At 44.0% G+C, this 26,941-nt stretch overlaps 1 protein-coding gene across 48 annotated transcripts in view; it reads right to left on the bottom strand.

Annotated features, from left to right (window-relative positions):
- The window catches only part of slo (calcium-activated potassium channel slo), a 1,069,848-nt gene that overhangs the window by 914,374 nt on the left and 128,533 nt on the right, over positions 1 to 26,941 (bottom strand). For all 48 annotated transcript variants that reach the window (XM_071687050.1, XM_071687052.1, XM_071687045.1 and 45 more), the window contains exon 2: positions 10,570 to 10,631. In XM_071687050.1, the coding sequence (XP_071543151.1) occupies positions 10,570 to 10,631 (62 nt within the window). The remainder of the gene's footprint in view (positions 1 to 10,569; positions 10,632 to 26,941) is intronic.

Below are 26,941 nucleotides of genomic sequence, written 5' to 3'. Positions count from 1 at the left end.
GATGACTGTGGACCGGCTGGAGTGGGATGTGATCCCTACAACAGCTGGAGTGCTGAGACGTGCAAACGTGACACCTACGATGGCAAAAGTGTGGTGGTGTGTAGAATGACACCCGTATACCATCTGAAGTGTGGCAACATGCGTATATGACACCTACAACGGGTGAAGTGTGGCGCCGTGCGTATATGACACCTACAACGGGTGAAGTGTGGCGACACATGGAAAAATGACTCCTATAACAGATGAAGGTGTGGCGACGTGCAGACATGACACCTATAACATTAGTGATGTGAGGGGCTGATAAGAAGCACAGCACAAGAAGTGTGGCAACAGGTACAGGGAGGGAACATACATTACAGACGCAATGGTTATGGGCACATCAGGTAGATACATCTGCAGTGACAGGTACGTAAGAGGCATACAACGGAAGGGGAGGAATGGGGTTGTGACAAGGATGCATGAGACATACCACAGTAAGGGGGTGGTGACAGGTTTATATGAGAAATATAACAGTAAGGGGGAGGAGGGATGATGGGTATATATATAAATATGAGACATACATTACCTAAGAGGGTGGTGACAGGTATATATAAGACATATAGCAGTATGGGGGGAGTGACGGGTATATGTGACATACAAGAGTGACAGGGTAGTGACGGGTATATATTAGACTTACAACAGTATGGGGGTGGTGACAGGTATATATGAAAGATACAACAGCACGCGGGTATATACGAGGCAAGCAACAGTACGGGGGTGGTGATGGGTATATACGATACAAGCAACAGTACGGGGGTGGTGATGGGCATATACGAGACAAGCAACAGTACGGGGGTGGAGATGGGTATATATGAGACAAGCAACAGTACGGGGGTGGAGATGGGTATATACGAGACAAGCAACAGTACGTGGGTAAAGATGGGTATATACGAGACAAGCAACAGTACGGGGGTGGAGATGGGTATATATGAGACAAGCAACAGTACGGGGGTGGTGACCGGGATATACAAGGTACAACCGTACAAGCAGTACACTTGCGTGGGTAATATGATGTACTTCCAGGGACAGTTTGCGCACTACACAACAAGGGGGACCTACAGAGCAGATGATATTGGCAGACACGCCATAAACAGGTAGGCTGCAGCAGGTGTGTGGTGACTAACGAGAGGAGTGGAGGTAACATGAGGAGTGTTGGTGTCGAGTGTGTGTAGCATGGGGAGTTTGGTGATGATTGTGTGTACCATGGGGAATTTGGTGATGGCTGGGTGTAACATAGGGAGTTTGGTGATGGGTGTAACATGGGGACTTTGGCGTTGGGTATATGTAACATGGGGAGTTTGGTGATGGGTGTAACATGGGGACTTTGGCGTTGGGTATATGTAACATGGGGAGTTTGGTGATGGTTGTGAGTAACATGGGGAGTTTGGTGATGGTTGTGAGTAACATGGGGAGTTTGGTGATGGTTGTGAGTAACATGGGGAGTTTGGTGATGGTTGTGAGTAACAAGGGAGTTCGGTGATGGCTGTGTGTAACAAGGGGAGTTTGGTGATGGGAGAAACATGGGGAGTTTGGTGATAGGCATGAATGGGTTGTTTGCGAACGAATGTATGTATGTACACTGGGGAGCGTGGCAAGTGTGGTGTATCCAACGCGGGAGCAGCGCAAAGCCAGGCAGACCTGGTGTGGGAAAGATGGCTGTGTAGGGAGAGACGTGATAAGTAGTACGTTCATGGACAGATGCGCAGAGATGTGAGGCATGTTACTAAGGGCATGTGATGGGCATGTGATACACGTTACAGATCTGTGGTGGAAGAGCTGATGTGACCACTGTTATACGCTAAGGTAATGCAACGAGAGGATGAAATATTGTGACGTAATGTGTACCGTGAATATGTAGGAAAAAAGGAATGTGACACATACTGCAAGGAGAGTATGGTGTAGGGCAGAGGGGTCTCAAACTGTGGGTCGTGAAGGGGGAGAATCAGGCGAGTCGTGAGATGGCTTCGAAAGCCACACGTGGATTTTCGTAATAAGTTCACTTATCTATACCGTTGCGGGAAGTGTTTGTTGTTAGTAGTGGTGAAATGTGATTAATAGTGAGGGTAGGGGAGCAATATGGTGTGGTGGACGTGACCAATGGGGTGTATTTTTTACATTGCTTACTGGCTTGCCGTGCAAGCGTGAGAGGTGGCTTGCGGTTAAGACAGAAATGCTTGACAAGGACCCGGGAAGGGAGACTGTTAATACGTGGGTCGGGGATAAACGAACTCCCCACTGCGAGGGTTGCAAGACAGAAGAGTTTGGGATCCCCTGGTAAAGTGTGAAGTGTAGAACAATGAGGGAGTGGCCAGTAGACGATGACGAGGGAGCGGTGAGTAATCTATGAGAAAAATGGTCAATAATCAGTGATGGAGCCGTGAATGAAGAGGAAGTGGTGCACAAACACCGAAGGAGTGGTCAGTAAAGAGTGAGAGTTAGATTTGTAAACAATGAGGGAGTGGTCAGTAAAGAGTGAGGGAGTGATCAGTAAACAGTGAGAGCGGTCAGCAAGGAGCGAGTGGTCAGTAAAGAACGAGAGCGGTTAGTAAAGATTAGGGGTGGGGTGGTCAGTACACAGCGAGAGAGTGGTCAGTAAACGGTGGGGGAGTGCTGCGTCAACAGTGAAGGAATGGTAAAGAATAAGACACAGGACTGTGTATGAGCGTCAGCAACGAAGGGTTACTATACGATGGGGGAGACGAGAAATACAGCGCATTAAGTAACGGGTGGTCTGAGGTGTTACGAGTGGTAGAGGGCCTCATGTGGTGGAAGTACAGATGTATGGTACAGGGACGACTACAGCAGAGGAGCGAAAGGAGATGAGACGGAGAAGTGAAGAGAGGAAGGAGCGCACACTGTGGTGGTGCTCAGGACCCACCTAATGGGGAGGTACAGTGTGGTGGCGGAAATCAGGACCTGCGTGAGTGAGGAAGATCTTCGTGGTGAAGTTCATGAAATGCCTAACGAGGAGAGAGTGTGGTGGTGGAGATCAGGTCCTGCCTGAAGGAGGAAGATTGCGGTGTAGCGTTAAGGACCTGCCTAACGGCGGTAGAGTGTGGTAGTGGAGTGAGTACTGTTTCTGACAAACGGAGACAGAGTGTGGTGGTCCATGGATGTAGGGTATGATGCTGGAGTTCAGGACTTGCCTGACAGAGGCAGAGTGTTGTGGTGTGGTTCAGGACCTGCCTGACGGAGGCGGTATGATGGTGGGGTTCAGAACCCGCCTGACGGAGGTAGTGTTGTGGTGGAGTTCAGTAACCGCCTGATGGATGTGGTGTGGCTGTGGGGTTCAGGACCCGCCTGACGGAGATGGAGTATCGTGATAACGAACTGCGGCTGTGCCCACGAACCAGAGGCTGACTCGGGGAGCCACTGTTTTTAGGTCCTCCTCGAGACGCGCATGGCAATGTATTCCGGTAAATTTCTCTGGTTTATATAAATATATATATATATATATATATATATATATATATATATATATATATATATATATATATATATATTTTTTTTTTTTTTTTTTTTTTTTTTTTTATACTTTGTCGCTGTCTCCCGCGTTTGCGAGGTAGCGCAAGGAAACAGACGAAAGAAATGGCCCAACCCCCCCCCCCCCCCATACACATGTACATACACACGTCCACACACGCAAATATACATACCTACACAGCTTTCCATGATTTACCCCAGACGCTTCACATGCCTTGCTTCAATCCACTGACAGCACGTCAACCCCTGTATACCACATGACTCCAATTCACTCTATTTCTTGCCCTCCTTTCACCCTCCTGCATGTTCAGGCCCCGATCACACAAAATCTTTTTCACTCCATCTTTCCACCTCCAATTTGGTCTCCCTCTTCTCCTCGTTCCCTCCACCTCCGACACATATATCCTCTTGGTCAATCTCTCCTCACTCATTCTCTCCATGTGCCCAAACCATTTCAAAACACCCTCTTCTGCTCTCTCAACCACGCTCTTTTTATATATATATATATATATATATATATATATATATATATATATATATATATATATATATATATATATATATATATATCAACCAAAGACTTGTTTTACAAAATGTTTCGGTCATGCAAAATATACGGGCATCTAGAACGATCGGAACAGTCTTCAGTAGATGGTAGTGAAGACAGTGCGCATGCGTCAAACTCGCCAACTTTCGTGATTCGCAGCTTAACATAACACTGACAGCGAAAAAAAAAAGTTTCCAATCATTAGAAGACAAAGCAGAAGCTATAGTCTTCCTTTTTGCTTCCACGGCGGCCCGGAGACCACTTTGACCTGGAACTGCCGAGGTCAGAGCAGACTCTCTGTTCAAAGATCCGGGATAGAGGTGAGCTAAGGTGAGGCTGGTCTGGGTTATAGGTTAGCATAGAGTTACGGTTACGTTAGGCTACAAATGAGATCAGGTTCGATTAGCCTTCCCTTACAGGCGTGTATGTGTTCGTTCGTAACTTCCGCCCAAGGGAGAATATTCCTATGCTATCTGTACAATATTCGCTGTAATAACAATAATAATGGGGGGGAAAAAACGCTCCATAACAACTTTTTCTTATAAATGTTCTTGGAATCAAAGGCAAATGATCTATACAGAACTTTTGTAGATATAGATTGTTTCACATCATACCTCTGATATGCTCTTCATTGGAATATGTAAGAGCCCACTACAACAGTACTTACGTACTCACTTTATCGTAGAAATGGAAGAGGTGTCAGTTAAAGATTATCATTTATTGCATCACTATCTTGTTAGTTTAATCATAATGTTCCTTGCTGAATCTTCAAGAAACTTGAAATGCAATACATACAAAAAAAAAAAAGAAAAGAAAAAACTATGGTTAGTTAAACAAAGGTCAACTTAAGCTTTAATAATAACGCACAAAACGTTGATAAGATGATGTAGTACCACGTGTACGAACCTCTCTTGCCTCGGGGGTTTCCAGCCACCATTATGGTAATGACTTTGTACCAACCAAGCCTGGCGGAGGGACAAGCTCCATCACCCCTCACAACCTCCCTACCCTTGTAGCCTATATCATATCACACCAACGCGGCACGTCCCGAGTGGAATTCGTCTTTAATATCCCGTCTCCGTCAACAGAGACTAGCAATTTACGATACAATTCTCCAACAGATAGCTTCGCCACAGGCCACCATCGGGTCTTCTGTGATCCGTCTTTAAATCATCTTGCATGAAAACTCTATCAAAGGTAATCGGAGAGAGTGACTCTAGTGTAGATGCTGTTAGTCACATGTAAATATCATGACCTACACACAGCCACACACTTATGTGTACACGGACACAAACGGAGGAACTGACCGCTGGCGCCTTGAGAGCGAAGCCCCACAGAGCTGGCCACGATGGCGACAGAGCTTCTGAAGCCGCTTATGGTGACCCACAAGAACGTACTTGTAATCAAAATCAAACTGTCTGAAATATTTTGGTGCCTGTGTTTCGTCGTAAAAGACTACATATAAGTCTTAATAAGTTTACTGTGATATCTGCTACCGGTCTCTAAGATTAGATGAAAATTCATACAAGAGGTAGGAAGGAATATTGCTGGGAGCTCTATATTTCAGCCCATCTAAAATTCAACCTTTATATGAAGTTCATTCAAGGGTTCGTTGCCCTTCTAACACGTGAAAAAGAATGGTACAATTATTGCAGACAACTGATATACAAAAGAGAATCACGTACAACAAGATGTCAGCCAAACGTCGACCGAATTACAGATTGAGCCCAGGCGGTCGATTTTCATGTGTGATTAATGAGTGAATAAAAACGAGCTTTTCTTTGAGTTACTAAGCGTTTGTATATTGCAACATGACACACAGGTGTACAGAGTAACACTGGTCTGTCCACCTGGCTTAATAGCAAACCGACCCCCGATGCTCAGTTGTCTTGGATCTTGAGCGGTCGACCGAGGTACATTATTTCTGAACCCATGTCAGGTTTGTCTCCGAGGATCTGGGTTCTGCACAACCTCCAGATAACGTTATATTAATGCGAAATATCTTCTGTTGGCACAACTTCGCCAACGTACTAACAGACTAGAGCAGAATTCACAATCAGGCTCCAATCTGGAACTCGCCATCTTCCAGACATCCAATCACGACACCTCTGCATTTTCTCTCATCCTTTCAAACATACTCCATGTCTACAAAGTTTCCCTATTCCCCTCACCTGACAGCCAGTCACTACAGATAGATAAGTCTCTTCTTAATCAGATTCTCTCTAAGGGTTCTGAGTCCGTTGTCTACAATGCTTCTAACGTACCGTGAGCGTGGGTAGTCTGCCACGTACTCACTCCCACACCACCTTACCTTCACAGCCTTCATTTTCCCATTAATAGTTCCTCCATGCTGGTAATGCCGCTGAAATTACCATATAAAGGCAGCGTCAGGAGGGAGACGCCGTGAACGATGCCTACCGAGTGACCGATGTACCCAAACGTCTCCAGCATGTCATAACAGCAAGTCGTCCGTTACAGAATATTTCGAGCCTGGCACATTTGTCATCAATTTTCAGTTCATTCCTTTATTCTTCACTATTCATCCATTCATTCATTCATTCTTCGATGACCCATCAGTAATGAGTCTGCAGATGTCACCCTTCACTGTCACTCGTATAGCCAGGCAGTCAAAAGACACGCAGCCTCTCTGGCTGGTACGGATTACAGCTGTCCTTTGTACCTTCGTAATGACCTAGAGTAGCGGCAGCAGAGTCCTCATACCTGCAGTGGTCTCTTACTTTACTGGGGCATTAGTAAAGGTACAAATGTTAATCGCCAGTTAGTAAAGCAACGGTTAATTTACATTTTACTGGGGGGTCAGCTGCTGATTCCCAATTCAGTATCATTGTACCTAAATAAAGTACCTAAGAGATTATATCAAACAAGTAGTTGATCACCATCTCATATATCAATTAATAACACGCACCTACTGAGATTCAGATATGTACAATATACCAACTAACAGTTGCAATCATTCGTTGAAAGTTTCAATCAAATTGGCTTAAAAAAAAAGAATTTTAAGAGGCAAAATAACTACAAAGTCTGTAGTTACAAGATGAGATTATAAAAAAAAAAAAAACCGTTCTAATACAGGTATATTTGATAAGACCGAAGGATTGATTTTGACATATTCAAATCTTGGTTTTCCGTCGACCACATGATCTGAGAGGGGCATATATGCAGCGAGACCTGTCTATACTCTTTGAAGTACTCTGAATAACTGATTATCTTTTTTTTTTTTCTACATGTGGTTATAACGATGATGACGGCGCTAATTACCCTAACCAACCAGCCAACCACATAACCTGTGTTTGCTACGAGGTTTAAGGTTGTATAATCTGTTGATAATAATACTACGTTGCCCAAGTAACCCCCTCTTACGGGTCTCCTGCAGCTTCAGGGCTGCGCTGCATTCAGTAGGATGGCACTGATGGGTAATTCAGGGGCAAGATGTTTCTCGACAAGACTACACTCCTTTTCGTCCGCTGGATATGGTACAACCTCGCCAAGGGTGACCTTTCACTCAGCGGAGTCTGGTAACACCGTTTCATATAACATTACTGGACACTGAGGTGCTAAGTCTTGTATCGTCCGCTTTTCGGAGCATTTCATCAGGTCTATATGAATAGCCAACCAGCAGCGTTCCAATCCATCGATCATAACGTGTGTCTTCAGGGGTGAAACGGGATGCATACATACAGTGGTAAGTTAATGTTTACGAAACCATGAGATGTAATGACGGAATCTTGTAAAGAAGTGTCATTAAAGAAGTGTCATACTAACCATGTTATATGTTAGTGCCTACTAAACCACGAGGCGATGAGTTCAGAAACTATATGTTAAGTGTGTCATAACCCTTGAGAGGAGCTGGTCGGAAACTGTATGTTAAGAGTCTTTCAAACCATGAGAGGACATGGCGGGAAATTATATGTTAGCATCTAACAAACCATGAGAAGATGTGGTTGGAAACTAAGAGGTGATGTAGTCAATTACTGTGATACGTTCGTATCAAACGAACACTGAGATCATGACGTTATATACTGTGATATTTAAGTGTCTAATGAATTATGAGAGTGTGGGAATAATGTACTATATAAATATCTATCTAATTCTGAGATGAAGTGACTTATCCCTTGTATGATGTTAACGTGTGATCAAAACCGTACGGTGGAAATGATGAATGTCTTGGGGAAACTGTGAAAAGATTTTCATTCTTCTCTTCTAAATATTCTTACCGGCGACGAATACGTGTTTATAAACGACATTCTTATGAAACCAAACAGACAATACGACGTAGCGCACCGTTCACGACCGAAATTTATTTTGGCGGGAAAATTAGAAGAAATGAAACAAGAGAGCCTTCTGCAGGTCATCCCCGACGCGCATGACGGTCAGTCAAGTCAGTGCGCAGGGTTACTGGAGGAGATGCGGGACGAGCGAGGGACTTTCGCAGGGTGCACGAACAACGTCTCCCGGCAGGCTCCTTCCTGGTGTATAATGTTGTCTGGGAGACGGTGTTGTCGGGGGTGGGGGGGGGACAGAGTTAGTTGCTCTAATACAGTGTTGGTGATAGTGGTTGACAGAGGGAGGCGGAGAGGGCCAACACCTGGGACAAGATGTGGCAGCGTGAGGAGTGTGAAGCATGTGTGGGGGGGGAAGACAGCGGCAGGGGTAGGGATGCTGATGACGGTGGGTTGTGGCAGACCTCAGAGTGGATGTCTTCTCCCCACCACTGGTGTCCTTGGTAAGAGTGATGAAGCCTAGGTGATGGATGGGAGGGGGGAACCTCGGGATGAACATGGGTGGCTGGGGATCCATGCAACATAGGGTTTCCATCTTACAACAATGCTGCCCTGCCCTGCCTGGCTTCCCCCCTCGGCCGTTGGGTTAGAGGCGAGCCTGACCCACAAACCGTGAGTCAGGCACACCACTCACGGCGGGAGGGGAGGAGGACACCTTAGTAAGATATAGATCTGAGTCAACAATATATGGCCATCGGAGGGTGTAGGGCCTTGCTACGGCCGGCGTGAATATCAGGAGAGGTTCACAGGGTTCAGGGGAATGTGGTGCAACCTGCTGGGGGGAGGAAGGATGGGGTGACACATTAGAGTTGCAAGGCCGTAAAGTTGCAATACAACCCAGGTGATGGCGGTGTGGAGGGACCACCAGGCACCACAAGGGATGGCACTGTCAAATTCCACCGATAGACAGGTCACGGTAATGCCGTGGAACGGTGGTGTTACGTAAGACGCTAACGGAATTATCCCACATACACGACCCTTGGGTGGGATGTCGTGACCTATGACCTGGTCCAAGAGTATCAGGTCACAGGGAAGGCCATCATCACTGGCAAGGGTCGTATCGTCGTGATGGACGGGGGAGGGGGGGGGGGGGGTGAGTTATGTCGTAATGTGTCATCCCAGATGAGGAAGGGACAAACGAGGGTCGGTAGCAAGGCCATACCTCCTCCCATGGGGAGGATCAGTGATCCTGTGGGCTTCATATCTTCCCTATTATGACAAATTCAATATGTGAGGAAGGCAGAGTGGGCGGCTGATGCTACGGTGAGCCCGGGGTGAGAGGGGGAAGGGCAGGTGGGAGGGCATGCAGCACACAACCTATGGGGCGGACCACTGATGTCAGCAGCTAGCAGCACAGCCGCAGCTTTACATCGTAGACAAAAGCATCATTTTAGCTACTGCCATTCTTACTTAGCTTCCACCTTTGAAATATAAGGATAATTCGTCATAATTTCCAATGCTTCCGCATCGCGATAGTTTACAATATTCACAATCTTATATATATATATATATATATATATATATATATATATATATATATATATATATATATATATATATATATATATATATATATATATATAATGATTGATGAATCAATGTTTGAATGATATATATCAAATCTTAACAGTATAAGAATATCTACATCTACATTTAATCCCACTAATACCTACTAGAACGAAATAATGACGTGACCGACTAGCATAAATGATTCTGACCCTCTACGGTACTTGGCTACAGATAACTGACTGAAATCCTCGAACTAAAAAGAAATGAATGTATAAATTCTGATGTTAAGAACTACTGGCTTGGGATTACAGGAGAGGATCGTCTAGAACTTTCTCTCCGCAACACCGGCACCGACACGCCGGCTCCTGGAGGCCCCCTACCACTCTCTTAAAGTCTCCTCCTCAGTTCAAGAGGAAAGTCATCATTAAGGAAGCAGTAGTGTGTACTTACATCGATGAGGCTACTTTACTTTAGTGGTTACTATGGATCTCCAACATCTAATCGGCCTCATCGATTAATAATTCTTTTTTCTTACATTCCTCCAAGTCGCAGGGGCATCGGTGCAAAAAGAAAAAAAGAAAATAAAGAAATAAATCAATCTCTATCGGAAAACCAAGGGTTAAGCTAGAGTAACTGAGGGAACTGAGGAAGGAGGGTGACACACCAGGTCCTCGTCTGAGGAATACTTACTTTGATGCATCAATGAAGTAGATGACGAGGGAGGCAATACTGAGGATGAACACCAGCACCACCTGAGGGGAAGCAAGACACACTACGTCAACATAAAACGTACATTTAACATTATGAATCACATATCTAATACATGTATAGCTATCTTGGTAAAGACAAATGAAGACACTAAGACATGTACAACAACAATAACAAATAAATGGCGACACTTATGGGTAAGTAGTGTTGGAGCCAGATGGAAAGCACGTCAGGTGGTGAGCCCTACGAGCTGGCTCAACCGTCTTGGCACAACCTAGTCATAAGTACCCGCAAATAGGTCTCTCTCTCTCTCTCTCTCTCTCTCTCTCTCTCTCTCTCTCTCTCTCTCTCACACACACAAATTATGTAACATTCCTTATTTCTACACCACAAGGTAAACTTCATACACCACTGAGAGGATGGTTCACTTCCTCGTCAAGTGTGTAAGCTGGGCGGCAAGTTGGATCATGATTCCTTGAGCAAAGGATAGTACGACCCCAGGGTATGATAGCCTATCCTCTGACCAGACCATACTTTTGGTCAACTAGCGAGGCCACAATGATACACACAGGGTAAGGAAGAACAGCGCGCCGCCAGTTCCAGCACCTCACCTTAAAAAGCAGGGAAACACCTGGGACTCGGGTGACACTTCCAGGAAACAGGAGGCTGGCCATAATTCAAGATAAGAGAAAAGGGGAAAATAAGGCTATAAATCTCTGTGGCACGCCAGTCCATCCCTTGTGAGGAGGAACCCAGCCCCCGTCACCACGAGAGGCCATATTCATCTCTTGCCTCACACTACAAGGGTTACAGACGCCCTCAACTGTGCTGATAATTTACCTGCAGGTAGGTGCTGTTGCAGAGCATTGAGTGTATTATGAAAGTGCGCGTTCATATGCAATATACTCGTATTCGTATACATACGCGTTTGTAAAGTTCCGTAAAATGCTACCTCCTGATAATGTGAGCCTGATGGGATTTGACCGGTCTAGACCCTGTTGTTCATGAATGTGAGACGAAGGGTATTCGATTACTTATAATCGAACAGTCATTTCCTTATCAAGGGCAATCATAGCCGAGCAGTCAGCGTTCCTAAATACCTCGCAAAGGTCCCGCGTTCGAGTCCTTGCAGTTGGAGGGCATTATGCGTTCATATGCGCTATATTCGTGTGTGTGTGTGTGTGTGTATATATATATATATATATATATATATATATATATATATATATATATATATATATATACATAAAGCGCCTACTTTCTTGCTATTTATCATACAAACTGGCCGAGTAATATTTAGTACATGGGGGATAGAAGTGAAACTGGCCAAATGGGTCCAGAGTCCACAAGGAGCACACTGAAAATATATTCCCCGCAACAATTTCCAACAACAGGCTGAAACACAATGAAAGAGAACGGTGCAATATGACCACCAGCTGAAGTGATATTGGCGGTGGCACAAAGTGCCACGAGTGAGGGAGCAAGGTGAACGAAGGGTGAGGAGAGGCATCATGACCAGGGAGGGCATGTTGCTGGAGACACATCAGCATCGGGAAGGACATGTCTGTGAACAGGAAGTGTTCTCGCGTCCAAAGGTTCCCGTCTGAACTACCTCATTAAGGCCAGACCTTCAACGAAACTCAAGAATGGTGTTCCCAGGAACATTAGTGTCGCCCGCAGTGTTCTATCATAGTTTCTGGCATTGGAATAAGAATGTTTTTATTTTCTTTTTCTTTAAAGATATCGCATGTATTAAATCCAAGAGCCAGAGTTGGTATTTCCTTCATATCAACAGCCGTGTTCAGTCCGCGTAATAAGCCAGGTTAGGTTCATGTTCAAACCTTTTTGCAAGTGACATAACTCAAGCAACATCAAAACAAGAATTAGGGGTCTCGTACAGTCAATTGCTTATGTGCTGGGACACAAGTGTATAAAACATACAGTGCGACACGTCTGAAACGACTCGTGTAAGGATCAAGTCAAACGTGTATCTTCACCGTACCATGCAGGGTAGCCTGTATCGCGCGTCTGCCAGGCTACGATGACGGCACAAGACAAAGGCCTCAGGAAACTGAGGAAAGAGGCATGATTAACCAAACTGTATCTGAGGAGGTGAAAAACTTGCCTTTTCAAAAGTCGTGGTGGTTGGAAATGATAAAAGAGGCTCCGAAGCCTAACTGTGGGGGCAACGAGCTCATGTTACCTTGGAAAGTTACGGTGCATCATCACCCTGGTAACTAGGGCAGCGTCATATAACAAAGGCAGTATCATATTATTACGTACAACCGCTCCCTAATCAAAATGTCAAAAAGTATTATACAGTTCCACAATGCTGTTAACTGACAATGTCAGAAAGTCCTACGCAGTCCAGTGTTAACCGACAATGCCATAAGGACCAACACAGTCCAGTGTTACCGGCCAATGTCAAGACGTCCTATGCAATCCTATCCAATTCTCCGCATCCTATGTTACCCGACGACAACTCCAGGAAATATCAAAGGGATCTGAGGTATCTTATTACCGGAGACGGTCTGAGAGGATTCCGTGGTTCTTTGTTGGGTGATTGCTTGACATGGCCCGGAGTATTGCGCCCCGGGGCGCCGCAGCGATGACATCGTGATAAAAGAGTGTGGCAAACGTTGTTGCCTGTGTCTTGCTTCATCAGTTACTCGGCTTAGTTCTGAACCTGGGCATTGGATTGTCATCAGAAAGCCATCAGCCAGAGCTGTATCGAGGGAAGTGCTCCTCCTTCCAATATCTTACTCTCGGATCATCATCGTATTTACTCTGCCCTTCAAATTCTGATTTGTTTACTTGTCTGATCCTCATACCTCCAGTTAGGCAAGTTTGAAAACTTCATCACCAATATTTCTGATGACACATCCATTACACAAACAACATCTTCATTTCAGGTGTATCTTTGCTATATTTGTTCCTTGAATCAAGTTCACTGAAAGCATCATGATACAATCTTATTACCATCATCATGTACCATAATGTAACAAGCCTATTGTTAACCTTGTTTACATTGTTGTTCGAGCACCCTGGGCGGTGCGAGTGTGTAGCCTCCGTCCTTTGTCCCAGCTACAGTGAGGGTCTTCCAATTATCGTTCTTTGGGTAGTACAGTACTGACACCAACGGATTACAACGCATCTGCATCAATAATAATCTAAAGCATGTTTCTCTCATTCACAAAGGTCGTATCATTAATCGCCACAATGCCAGACTCGAGCTCCGTCCTACGTACTTACACCCCTGAGCAAGACGGCACACAACCTTGGGGCAGATGGCGTGATCTTAGACCTGACCTTTGTAGGACAGATCAAAACCCACAACATCATACACGCGATTTCGTACCTCATGCTGACGCTTTGTTAACATCGAGTTCCATGACGTTACCGCTGTGCTCATGGGGGTTCAGCAACTGCGGTAGTGAAGGCCGTAATAATGTGTAAGAAGGCCTCAGTATAACGTAAGGTCATTATCATACCTCGCTGGTCAACACATACGAGAAGACACAACAAAGCGACAGAGAAATTCCAACCAGCAGCCTAAGGCAGCAGAAGCTCCGGCGGCACACTCGCCATACAGAATTCTGGATTCTCTGCGACTTCCAGATTCTTTTTTGTTTTTTCTTGCTTCTCGGTGCCACCGGAGGAATGCTGGACACGAGTTTCATAATGGGAATATTACCCGCCAAGAACGCGGAAAAGGGAGGGAGGGAGGGAGGGTTACACAGCACCATGAGGAATATTTTCTTCAAAAAAGTTACGTCTTCAAACCCTCACGCAAGAATGAAATTTACCGGGAACCACCCCGCCGGCGGTATAGTTCTACTTACCGGGAACCACCCCGCCGCCGGTATAGTTCTACTTACACATCTCTTCCATCGTGTGGACGGCGTGACAGTATGCCACGTCAATGTAATCAGGCAAGATTTATGGCATAATAATGAACGAGCGGGAAAAGAGGCGAAAGTACCAAACTATTACGTCTATGAAGCACGCAACATTCTTGTGCTTCAGTTCCTGCAGCACGACCGGTACGTCCCTCGGGGGGGACGGTACGATGTACCTGATCAAGTCCATCATACCCGAGGGCCGTACCGTTGAGCTCAAGGCGTTATGTACAGAAAACTTGAGGTGACGAGGTATGCATAAAGTATACTGGGGAGGGGAGGCGGGGGACACTCCCTCCTTCATGTTATATCCAAAAGCTCAAGCTCTTTACCTGTTGTTATTACAGGAACAACTCTAGGAAGTGTGGCGCACTACCTAGCCGACCTCACGCAACCCCGCCAGGGTCGTTGCTCCGCCACCACCACCACTACACCCCCCCCTCCCTCACCAAGCACCAGTACTGGCCTCCCCAGGTCACCACGCACCTGCACTGTGCTCTCCAGATCACGACGCACAGTACTGGCCTGCCAGGGTCACTCCTAACCTGTACTGGTCTCTTCGGGTCACCACACCTCTGACCTAGTCTCTCCAGGTCAACCCGTACTTCCAGTGACTCCCCTGGTCATAACAAAGAAATTCTCACACAGGAATTACAGAAGAAGCAAAATTTACTACCAGATTAATAGTGAAACGCTTACGTGTATACCACACAACTCGCTACATACCATGATGTTAAAAGGCAAGAAATCGAAAGACATCAAATTTGATTGGCTGATTTTCTGAAAAGGTGTAGAGCACCAGGACTTCATTGTAATTCTAAGCGTTTTTGCATGAAAAAGATATCTTAAAACTTAAAGCTACTCATAGAGGATTGTCCTCCTTTAAAAGATGCCTAAAAATTACTTATCTTGGCTTCCTGTAAAATTCATCAGTCTGTTTACATAAACATCTATAAAATTCTCAAATACTTTTATAGTCTTTCCTACGTGACCATAAAATTCACATTGGATTCTAATATTCCTGCATTTCTGGCATTACTCTAGTGCAAGTTGCAAGTTCCACGGTAATATTGCAGTTCCAGATGCCGCATACTGTGATGGGTCTCCTCTTCATGAGGTGACCTTTGGGGCAACGCTGTATGATCAATCCTCAGTCGACACACAGTTGTCTTACAATACAGAATCCTGGTGAAGAAGGAACGCCATACTTCCATAACTTTCTTTTCGTTATCCTTTACTGTTTGTTATTCTTTTGGGTTTCAAGTCCCGTCTACATGATCATTTACATATAACGTAATTACTTATTCTGATCGTAAAATCACTATGAGATACAGGTAGATATAACTGTTTTCGCCCCAGCATCTGCTATTTCATTACCGCTCATACCAACACGTCCAGGACCACCACCAGCGGAATTATGTACTCTTAACGCTTTAAGTGGATTCTAACAATCCAGTCTCTTGGACTTCTTGAACTAATGACAATTCTCGTAAAACACCGACTGTCTCCTGGGTGTCCTGGAAGACCACGTAGAAGACATGGCAGAGACTGCCTGGAAATCTTCCCGTCGTGTACTGTGCACCACTCTGTACATGCTGGAACAGAGAGAGAGGAGTCCACGGAGGATTTTACCCTCGAAGGTTCAGTCGTTTGTATCTTATGATACCTCGCTGAGGGGGACAAGTCAAGCAGGTGTTAAGGAAAAACACCTTCCTGGTTCCTCTTACACTTTGTAGACTGATGCTGACTGACACACTTGACAGAAATTACTGAAGACCCGGTGCACCGCGGCCACTGTGGTTCCATCACCAGCTCCTCCATCAACTTGATGTCTCACATTGACGATCATATTCTTTCCTGGCCCTCCACATTCTTCCTCTTAATAATAATAATAATAATAATAATAATAATATTAAAAATAATAATGATAATAATAATAATGATAATAATTATTATTATAATAATAATAATAATAATAATAATAATAATAATAATAAAAATAATAATAATAAAAATAATAATCTATAGTTCATTGATAAATAGACAGCTTTATTCACTTCAAATGTTAAACCTCTGGAGTGATCTGCACAACGCTCCTTAACCTTTCTTTTGGAACGAAGTTCAGACAAGCAGGGCGTTACGACCCTCCATCGCGACGGTGCCACCCTTGGGGTATGATGGCCTGAACTTTTTTTTTTTTGGCCTGACTCTCAAAGGTCAGGTCAAAGGTCAGGTCACAATACCCAGAGGTCGTGTCCTCGCAGCCGAGGGGTTAATAATAACGTTCGCCCTCAACACGTCTGGAATTTTACCTCAGTGTTCCGGCAAAAGTTTGCAAGTTGTATTATTCAGATTACACTTGCCCTGTTACCACAGGGGCCAAACATATCACGCTGTGTGTCATGCCGGTGTGACGCACCTCCCTCGGAATGTTATCAACACTGTAGTGGGTCATGTTAGGAGTTCGCCCGCACTTAATAACCCCCCGTCCGGAAAGATAAAAAATCTTACAAGGCTATATACTCCCTCATTACCTGTCGCTTCAACTGCCAGCACATACAGACACGCACACACACATATTACGTACGTATATATACATATCCTTGGGAATAGGGGAGAAATAATACTTCCCACGTATTCCCTGCGTGTCATAGGAGGCGACTAAAAGGGAGGGAGCGGGGTGAAGGGGCTGGAAATCCTCCCTTCTGGGTTATAATTTTCCAAAAGAAGGAGCAGAGAAGGGGTCCAAGTAAGGATATTCCCTCAAAGGCTCAGTTCACTGTTTTTAGCGCTACTTCGCTAACGCCGGAAAAGGCGAATAGTATGAAATATATATTATATATATATATATGTATGTAGCATTTATGGATCTGGAGAAGGCATATGATAGAGTTGATAGAGATGCTCTGTGGAAGGTATTAAGAATATATGGTGTGGGAGGCAAGTTGTTAGAAGCAGTGAAAAGTTTTTATCGAGGATGTAAGGCATGTGTACGTGTAGGAAGAGAGGAAAGTGATTGGTTCTCAGTGAATGTAGGTTTGCGGCAGGGGTGTGTGATGTCTCCATGGTTGTTTAATTTGTTTATGGATGGGGTTGTTAGGGAGGTAAATGCAAGAGTCCTGGAAAGAGGGGCAAGTATGAAGTCTGTTGGGGATGAGAGAGCTTGGGAAGTGAGTCAGTTGTTGTTCGCTGATGATACAGCGCTGGTGGCTGATTCATGTGAGAAACTGCAGAAGCTGGTGACTGAGTTTGGTAAAGTGTGTGGAAGAAGAAAGTTAAGAGTAAATGTGAATAAGAGCAAGGTTATTAGGTACAGTAGGGTTGAGGGTCAAGTCAATTGGGAGGTGAGTTTGAATGGAGAAAAACTGGAGGAAGTGAAGTGTTTTAGATATCTGGGAGTGGATCTGTCAGCGGATGGAACCATGGAAGCGGAAGTGGATCATAGGGTGGGGGAGGGGGCGAAAATTTTGGGAGCCTTGAAAAATGTGTGGAAGTCGAGAACAGTATCTCGGAAAGCAAAAATGGGTATGTTTGAAGGAATAGTGGTTCCAACAATGTTGTATGGTTGCGAGGCGTGGGCTATGGATAGAGTTGTGCGCAGGAGGATGGATGTGCTGGAAATGAGATGTTTGAGGACAATGTGTGGTGTGAGGTGGTTTGATCGAGTAAGTAACGTAAGGGTAAGAGAGATGTGTGGAAATAAAAAGAGCGTGGTTGAGAGAGCAGAAGAGGGTGTTTTGAAATGGTTTGGTCACATGGAGAGAATGAGTGAGGAAAGATTGACCAAGAGGATATATGTGTCGGAGGTGGAGGGAACGAGGAGAAGAGGGAGACCAAATTGGAGGTGGAAAGATGGAGTGAAAAAGATTTTGTGTGATCGGGGCCTGAACATGCAGGAGGGTGTAAGGAGGGCAAGGAATAGAGTGAATTGGAGCGATGTGGTATACAGGGGTTGACGTGCTGTCAGTGGAGTGAATCAAGGCATGTGAAGCGTCTGGGGTAAACCATGGAAAGCTGTGTAGGTATGTATATTTGCGTGTGTGGACGTGTGTATGTACATGTGTATGGGGGGGGGGTTGGGCCATTTCTTTCGTCTGTTTCCTTGCGCTACCTCGCAAACGCGGGAGACAGCGACAAAGTATAAAAAAAAAAAAAAAAAAAAAAAAAAAAATATATATATATATATATATATATATATATATATATATATATACACATCGTAACTGACATAGCACTGGCAAAATTATATGCTAATCATGGCCATCTCAGACGACAGAAAAACAACTCAACAAGAGGAATGACATTATCACAATTCTTTGGGTGTTTGTAGACGTGCCTCTTATGGTGATATAGCTGTAAGAACTGGGAAGACGGAAGAGGAAGAGAGTTCTATAACGTCGCTATTCCAGCGAAGAAGTCGGCATTATAGAAATCAGTCCTCGTATGCCTGGTCTCTACACTTGATCTAGAGGAAGCAGCAGCCAGGATAAAGCCGCGAGTCCAAGACGTGGTGGCTAGCACACACGCAGACAGCTCGCGAGAGCAGTGGCCGAAATACTATCTGCAGAACAAGGAGAGGGCAGCAACAGCGAGGCGGACGGAAAGGAATGGTTGAAGAGAAATAATTGCTGAAGAAACCCAGGGTAAAAGGCTGCTGATTCCACTCAAGCTAAGAGAGACGTGGAAGAAAAGCCATCTGGGATTTTAGTGCGTTTCCCCAAGTATAACCTGCCCAACTACAGTGGCCATCACTACTGCTACAATCATTACCTCATCCGGTCTAAACACATTTCTGTATCCAAACTGCAATATGTGGAATCAATAGCCTAACCTAATCTGTTTTCGGCGTACAACAACAGTCCTGCCTCATGAGCTGTAGAGAGAGAAAAAAAAGGGAAGGATTTCTAATGAAGCCAATATTCGATCACCAGTAGAAAGACTTCCATGCTGTGAATGACAAGCATCTGGACATTACAGTAATCTAGTTCTCGTTAAGCTTATTGAAATATATCTTTAATAACAAGAGCCAGTATACATTAGGCTTTGTTCCGGCGGTGGAAATCATCTGTGAATCGGCGCGGCGCAGTGCATCCACCAATCGATGAACACGTGTCCTAATTATGGATCTGGAAAAGATTCCAGTTATACACCATTGATTTCAGAGCGGCTCCAGCTGGACCACAACCTTATCCAGGAGCACAACACCAATTGATCTGTGGGCCACCTTGGCAACTCGAGCACGCACACCACCATGTTTTTATCCAGATGATCCATCATACAGTCGTTGTTTTATCTATACTCAGGAACACGACTCGTCGCGGCCACCTGGGAAGCAACCCAAAACTCATGGTGGTAATGACAACCTCAAGAGAGACCCATGACTGAGTCGTGCCAGTGTGGACAAAAACCGGGAGTGCCACAAGTACAGAATAGGACAGGTCATACTCCACTACTGGAAAAAAATTGATCATGAACTGGAAGACCCAGGAATATGACAACTGGTGGCAGTCTATGTGGTTACCTTTCAGCTGACGGACAGAAAAGGATTCAGTATACTATATACAAATTTAAGTCTTCGACACCTTGAACACTGCTTGGTCAACGTACTACAACAGGAATGTATTTGTTAAATGTCCAACGTAGAACCATCAAGCTTGTTGCTGGACAACAGTATAACAGCTGTGAGGAGAGGTCAATGATCGTGAATTTACAATAATTGGAGATGAGGAGGATAAGAGAGGATCCAACAGAAACCTACAGGATTTTGACAGGTTCAGAGAAAACTAAGGGTCATCCATCCTCTTCCTCAGAACTCTAGTATCACAAATCAAGATAAATACAGGAAGGTCCAGACCACAGATGAGACAGAATTCCCTCATCCAGACTTTTGCATGTGAACGGAACTGTCTTCCACAACATGTATTAAATGCTACCATCGCAAACGATTTTAAAGCCAGACTCATTAAGCACTTGCTAGACATGGGTGACTGTTAGGCTGGGGCTACGGCCCCCTCGTAAGGTGTAAACGTCATGTCGCATGTCTTTCCCTGACTTAAATGTTCATGTTTCTCTTCACTAAATCTCATTAGATTTTCTTGTGTCCATACTTATAACATTAAAGTCTCACATTTTCTCTTCGTCTGCTGAACTTATCATCCTAATTACCTAATCATTCTAAGGTTGTTTGCAAAACACTGTACTAATGTTTACTCTTACCTCTTTTTCTGTTAGATCAGAGAGAGAGAGAGAGAGAGAGAGAGAGAGAGAGAGAGAGAGAGAGAGAGAGAGAGAGAGAGAGAGGTAAATAAGTAATAAAATACCATTGGTCAATTCCACTACAGCTCCACACGGCACCATTTGCAGACGGTCCACAGGGTGAACGCGAGTTGGAGTGAAGGGACCATGTGTTTGACTGGCAACATGGAAGGCAGATACACACCTTCCTGTGAACCACGCTCAACAACGGCTGTATAAAGTCCTTTGTCATACACAACACATACCACCAGCGCCCGCCTTCAAACACCGTGCCCGCTGAATACTGAGGTCATCGATGAAAATCTTTTTCAGATAACAATTCCCAACGCTAACATCACGCATTTCGTTGAATCCAGTTACGTTCATTAATATTTCACAGTACCCAAGTGCAGGACTGTGGCCACAGGGCCAGGAAGGGCCCTCCTCCCACACCCACCCGTTGCATGTGGCTAAAACTACAAGAACAAGAATGAGCATAAAACACACGCGGCGGCGCAATAGAGTGTGTACAGGCACCTGGAGCGCGATAAGTGTGTACATACACCAGCGGCTCGAGTGTGTACTTACAGCAGTAGCTCGAGTATGTACATACGACAACAGCTCAAGTGTTTACATACACTATGAGTTCGAGTATATGTACGGATACTAAGTGCAACAAAACAAATAATAATAATGTAATGATTAAGAGGAAGGGAAAACGTGAGGTGATTCTTGGATGGTGGAAAAGAAAACGAGGTTCAAAACAAAATTGGAAACAATTATGAATTTAATGGGAATGTCCTGAGGCACTTTAGTTGGTGGTGTCTGACGGATTTTATAGTGCTCCTCCCCTTGAATACCACGGTTATGACCCGCTGATCACGTAGGTACAACCTATTGGTAACACAGGATGATCCTTGAACAAGAACCTAGCGGCCCTTGGTTATAAAGACCTAGCCTAAGGCCTCAACCTTAGAGGGTCAGGTTAAAGGCCCAGCTCATGCCACTGTGCTCAAAGATCGTACTACTCCCTGCTCAAGGGCTTCATTAATATGACAATAAATCACGTTGTTCATTGTTAGAGACATTGTTACACGAAAGCACACACAAATAAACAAGCACACTGTACACATACAGAAATACATTCACACACGACACACAACCCCCCCCCCCCCACACACACACGCGCGCGCGCGCGCCCAAGTGGAACTGAGTGGTGCATGTAGTCCACAATAAAATCCCGAAATACAGTTTCATAAAATGAAAACTTTGTGACTAAAAATCCAAAGAAAACTTTTGTATTGGGTAAGAAAAATATCAGGCGAAGTTATTTCCCTCTTCAGAGAATTTGGGTGGGTAAACGGGGGCTCGTTGAATGAGGACGGGCTACGAACGGCAGCAGTCGACACGGGCCACCTGCTAACACTACACTGAGACTACACTATGGGCTACTCTACATGTGGGCAAACGCTAGCCAATCTACAAGGTGATACAGACCATGGGCCAGGCTACATAAGCTCTTTGTTACGTTGGCAACACTACACGGGGCCTCATTGTCCTGGCAACAGAACACCAGCCATGCCAGCACGGAGGTAAACCACACTGACTACTCTATTCGGGGACACAATCAACGCCTCATAATACAAAAAGGACGCTGTGGCACAAGGGTCATGCTGCACAGGAACTACCTACACCAAAACACGTCGTACGGGACAAACTACACCGAGAAGAGCGACATAATAATCAAATGGGCTGTGGCTGTGGAACGTACGCTGGAATTTACTTCAAGATGAAAGGCTACATGTGGACGGTACACGGGCCACTTTACATTGAGACAACAAAATCTAGGATGGTTAAAGATATACTAGTTGGTTCAAACTTAATGGGCCACACTAAGTGGGAATAATACACAGCCTACGCTACACGGTGACACAGTACACACACCAATACGGGGACAACTCAACAGCGCAGACCCACATCGCTACACAGGGGACATACATGGAAAGAGCTTACACGGGAAAGCAAAATGGTGATACATTATTATGGAAGCAGGCTATACGGGAGAAAGGCAACAAGTTCACACGCTAACTGTAACGTCTACACAGCAACACCGCAAAAAATGGCCATACAAAACAGTATCACGCATTAAAATGACATTATGCATTACTCGAGGCCACACTACACAGGTACAAAGCGGGGCTACGCCGATGTGTGCTGGGATGGCATGGCTGCGCAATGTGGCCGCTAAGATGTACGTCGACGCTACAAAAGTGGCGTCAAGATATACGTCGGCGCTACAAAGTTGATCACGTCATCCCGGGTCCGGATATAAACAGATGAATCATAAAGAGAAACATGTTAAAAGACAAACGCAAGATATCAACAGACAAAAAGAATAGCTAAGAAAAAATATCCGAAAGAAAAATTGTGAACACAATAAACTCGAGCTATAACAATTCTGAACTGTGTAAAACCCTGAAATAATGTACCAGCCTCTAAGAAAATTTTCCCAATAACAATTCAGTCTCAAAAATTCCCAGGAAATATTGCTATTCCGGAGAAAATAATTTTCAACCTGAAGCAGCTTATCCCTTCACCCGGGCGAGCTTTGAACATTTAAGTCTGCGAAGATGCACTTGGGTGAGGCAGCAGCCAGCGCTGAGACTGTTACTGACGTCTTCAAAACAGATATTAATAATATTTTCTTTCCTCCAGCAGTTGCCGGGGGTATAAGCTACGCTGCCAGACTTAAGATATTTCAGTTCCAAGAAATATTTCATCCCATTTTCATAGAGTTTTTCGTTAATGTCCTACGAGCTTCAGGCTCCAAGGCGAAAACCTAATTTCTGGAAGTACATTGTGAAATCCCAAGGATTATATCTGTCTAAAATTACAGCTACGCCAGTTACAGATACATTACAATAAATGAAACTGCTGAGGGTGCTCCGTTAGGTTGCAAGACGCACAATGAGTTCATAAGATCTCATAAACTCTAAATGTAAGTCATACATTTCCATAAAGCAGAGAGTTTACGGTGCAGATTTTCTTTGTGCAATTAAGGTTGAGAGGCAACTTGAATTTTCAACACGTAATTATATAATCATAATCAACACTTATAATCATCACTCACGTATAACGAAGCTGCTCCTGAGCTGGTAAATGTTTCTGGAACAGCGACTAAAAGTTAATAAGGTTACTAATGTTACCTAAATCATCAGAGGATTTGACAGCAAATGTTTCTCCGTTGGAGATTGAAAGCTAGAGGAAAGGTCAACTTCCGGGCCCTGCAAGCTGCATCTCCTCATATGTTCTGGCAATCATTAAAACCATATACTACGAATGATTTACGTTTCGCACATTCGGAGACAACCAAATGAAACGTCCATAGGGCGACACTTGGTGAAACTATCCAGGTCCAGGTGGCTGAACGTGAAACTATGAATATCTTTCTTGATTACAGACGGACGGGACGGATATTGGGTAAGTGAAGATATAGGAGCTTGTGCGAGGGTTCACAAAAGAACGGTGAAGAGGAGCAGAGGAAAGAAAAGGAAAATGGGAGGACAATATGTGTTAGGGTCAACCCAACTGCTCAAGCGTAATCATACCTGACCAACCAATGAAACATGGGCCACACGCCTAATGATAATAAATCAACGGTAACAGTTTCTGCAGTGCGTGATGACCAAGGTACTCCTCCAAGAAATAGATGACCACAGAGTTCCTACAAAGGATCCTACAGGAAGTAGATTATCAAATACTCTAGGACCACATCTGGGTCACATCTCGATTAAACTTTCCATAATGCATACACACATGCTCCCACAACCTAGATAAAGCCTTCCCCTAAAAAAAATATAATGTATAAAAACCTAAACTTTAAATTAATGACTCATTGGGAACGAGGTTGAAATATTCGACGTCTTACTGAAGATTTGCTGTTATTTCTAGATTTACTGTATGGCATTTTCATTTACTGGAAGTACCAAATATTGTTAGCACCGGTACGGGTATCTAAACTGGGTGGAAGGCCAGCCATCAAACCATCATACGGTCGTAACTACTCGTCGTGCTCAATAAAACTGGGGAATAATTTCACATCCATTTCCAAATAAGTTATTGAGAAAAACTACTAAATCAGTATTTTCCACTCATTACCAGTTCTTGTGAAGCACAAGCTGCTGCTAATATAGGAAAAACATGGGATACAGACAAAGGCAAACAGTACGTCAGTAACATCCGATGTACATACTCATTAACTTCAAAAATTGATCCGCGGAGTGTCCTCGCCGTCACCATCTTCGTCACCGTAGTCACTACGTCACAAGTCACCCATCATGAATACCGTGGCCATCACTTAAGTATATCATAGCCATCACCCACACCACTACTGTCGCCATCATCGTATCCTTTATTGTCATCATCTAAGCCGCCTTGTGCACGTCCATCGTTTTCACCACCTCCCTCACCGTCACGGTTATTAACTCCGTCACTGTCATCACCTCTACCGTCGTCACCACGGCCGTCGCCTTGCCACGTCCGATATCGCAATCAGCTAGCGCTGTTACCAATGCCATCGCTGTCACCCTCCAGGACAATGTAACACAAATCACCAATTGGCTATAGCAGTCGAAAAAATTATGAACAAGAACCTCAAAAAGACAAGTGAGAAGAGAAGAAGTGACGGAAAAGAGGTGGGACAGCAAGTAAAGAGGAAAAGGCGGAGGAGGTAAAGACAAAACAGGATTTGGGGGGGGGGGTGGGATTAGCTACATGTAGTGACAATGAATCAAAATACTCGGAAGTAAAGTTTGTTAATCATAATATTAACTACTAACCATAGCAAAAACAACAGCGAGAAAATCAATAACAAAAGAGTACCTAACAATGAAAAGGTAAAGCTGAACTACATCCAAATGTTACCAAAAGAATTAAAGAAATAAAAAGTATAAACCTGTGGGCAGTTGTAAATGCCCGTCGGACAGCGACATTGGCCTATCATGAATAATTAAATTCCTTTCCATCCAAAGGTTCAACAAGGAATTTCATTATTCCCGTTATGTACAGCTTCGTCCAACTGGTTCGTGATATCTATCGAAATGAGCTGATAACTGAAACTTGTAAACAGAATGTGATGAACCTACAAATCTACCAAACACTATCTATCTATCTATCTATCTATCTATATATATATATATATATATATATATATATATATATATATATATATATATATATATATATTGCCCTGGGACTAATCAGTTACCCACAAATAGGGTAAAGCTCCGAAGCAGAGGTAAACAACGAAGTACATTTAAATATGCAAGACAGATTCCAAACCTAACCTTATGCAATAATATGAGACTGAACCAAACTAAAAGTGCAATGTAATCTACCTTGTGAGCAACGTAACGAAACCTAACGTAGCCATAATTTAAGATACAAATAAAAGTCGACCTTATTCTGGAGGATAAAGCTGTGCAGCCGATCGCCAAATCTTCCCTCGTCGATTTCACCAGTAATCCCATACTGGTTTAACGCAGTTGTACGAAATAAACGCACTCAGCGAACCATAAATAAGTCGAGCACACTTCCCAGCAATGATTGCAATATCACAACATTCGCATATTTTTCACTTAACATTTAATATATCGAAGACTTAGGTCGCTAATGGAAGTTATGGAAGGTTTCATAGGTTTTGTTGATTTCCAGAAGTTTGACACATTTTCCAAGATCATCATAACCCCTAAACGTCATTTACAATTGTGGCCTAAAAAATTATCTCAATCACTGCTCCTTAACATAAGTAGTTGAGATAGGTATTGCTTCCAAATCCATGTTATTTCTGTACGACTGTATAAAGCGCGAACGTTTCTCCAAAAAAAGTGCGGCTTTTCGGGGAGGAATTCTTTCAGACCAATTTGATAAAAAGACAACGAAATGGTACTTGTTTATTTCTATTGTTCTCAGGATGACTATGCGCTTTACCAAACATAATAATCGGCGCTAAGTGAAGTATCTTTACTATGATATTGCGGAACTATAGTGTTTGGCGGTAAAACCGATCCAACAGACAATACAATGAGGGAAACGTACTTTATCATAGGAATTTTCTATACCTTCATTCCACACTTTACACGCATTAGGGTTATTTACAAAGTTTATACACTACGATTTTCACATAGCTATGCATTATATACATACATAATACGCACTTTAGT

Source organism: Panulirus ornatus, chromosome 43 (genome assembly GCF_036320965.1).
Source record: "Panulirus ornatus isolate Po-2019 chromosome 43, ASM3632096v1, whole genome shotgun sequence".
NCBI classification, from domain to species: domain Eukaryota; kingdom Metazoa; phylum Arthropoda; class Malacostraca; order Decapoda; family Palinuridae; genus Panulirus; species Panulirus ornatus.
This window is presented reverse-complemented; position numbering and strand designations above follow the sequence as displayed.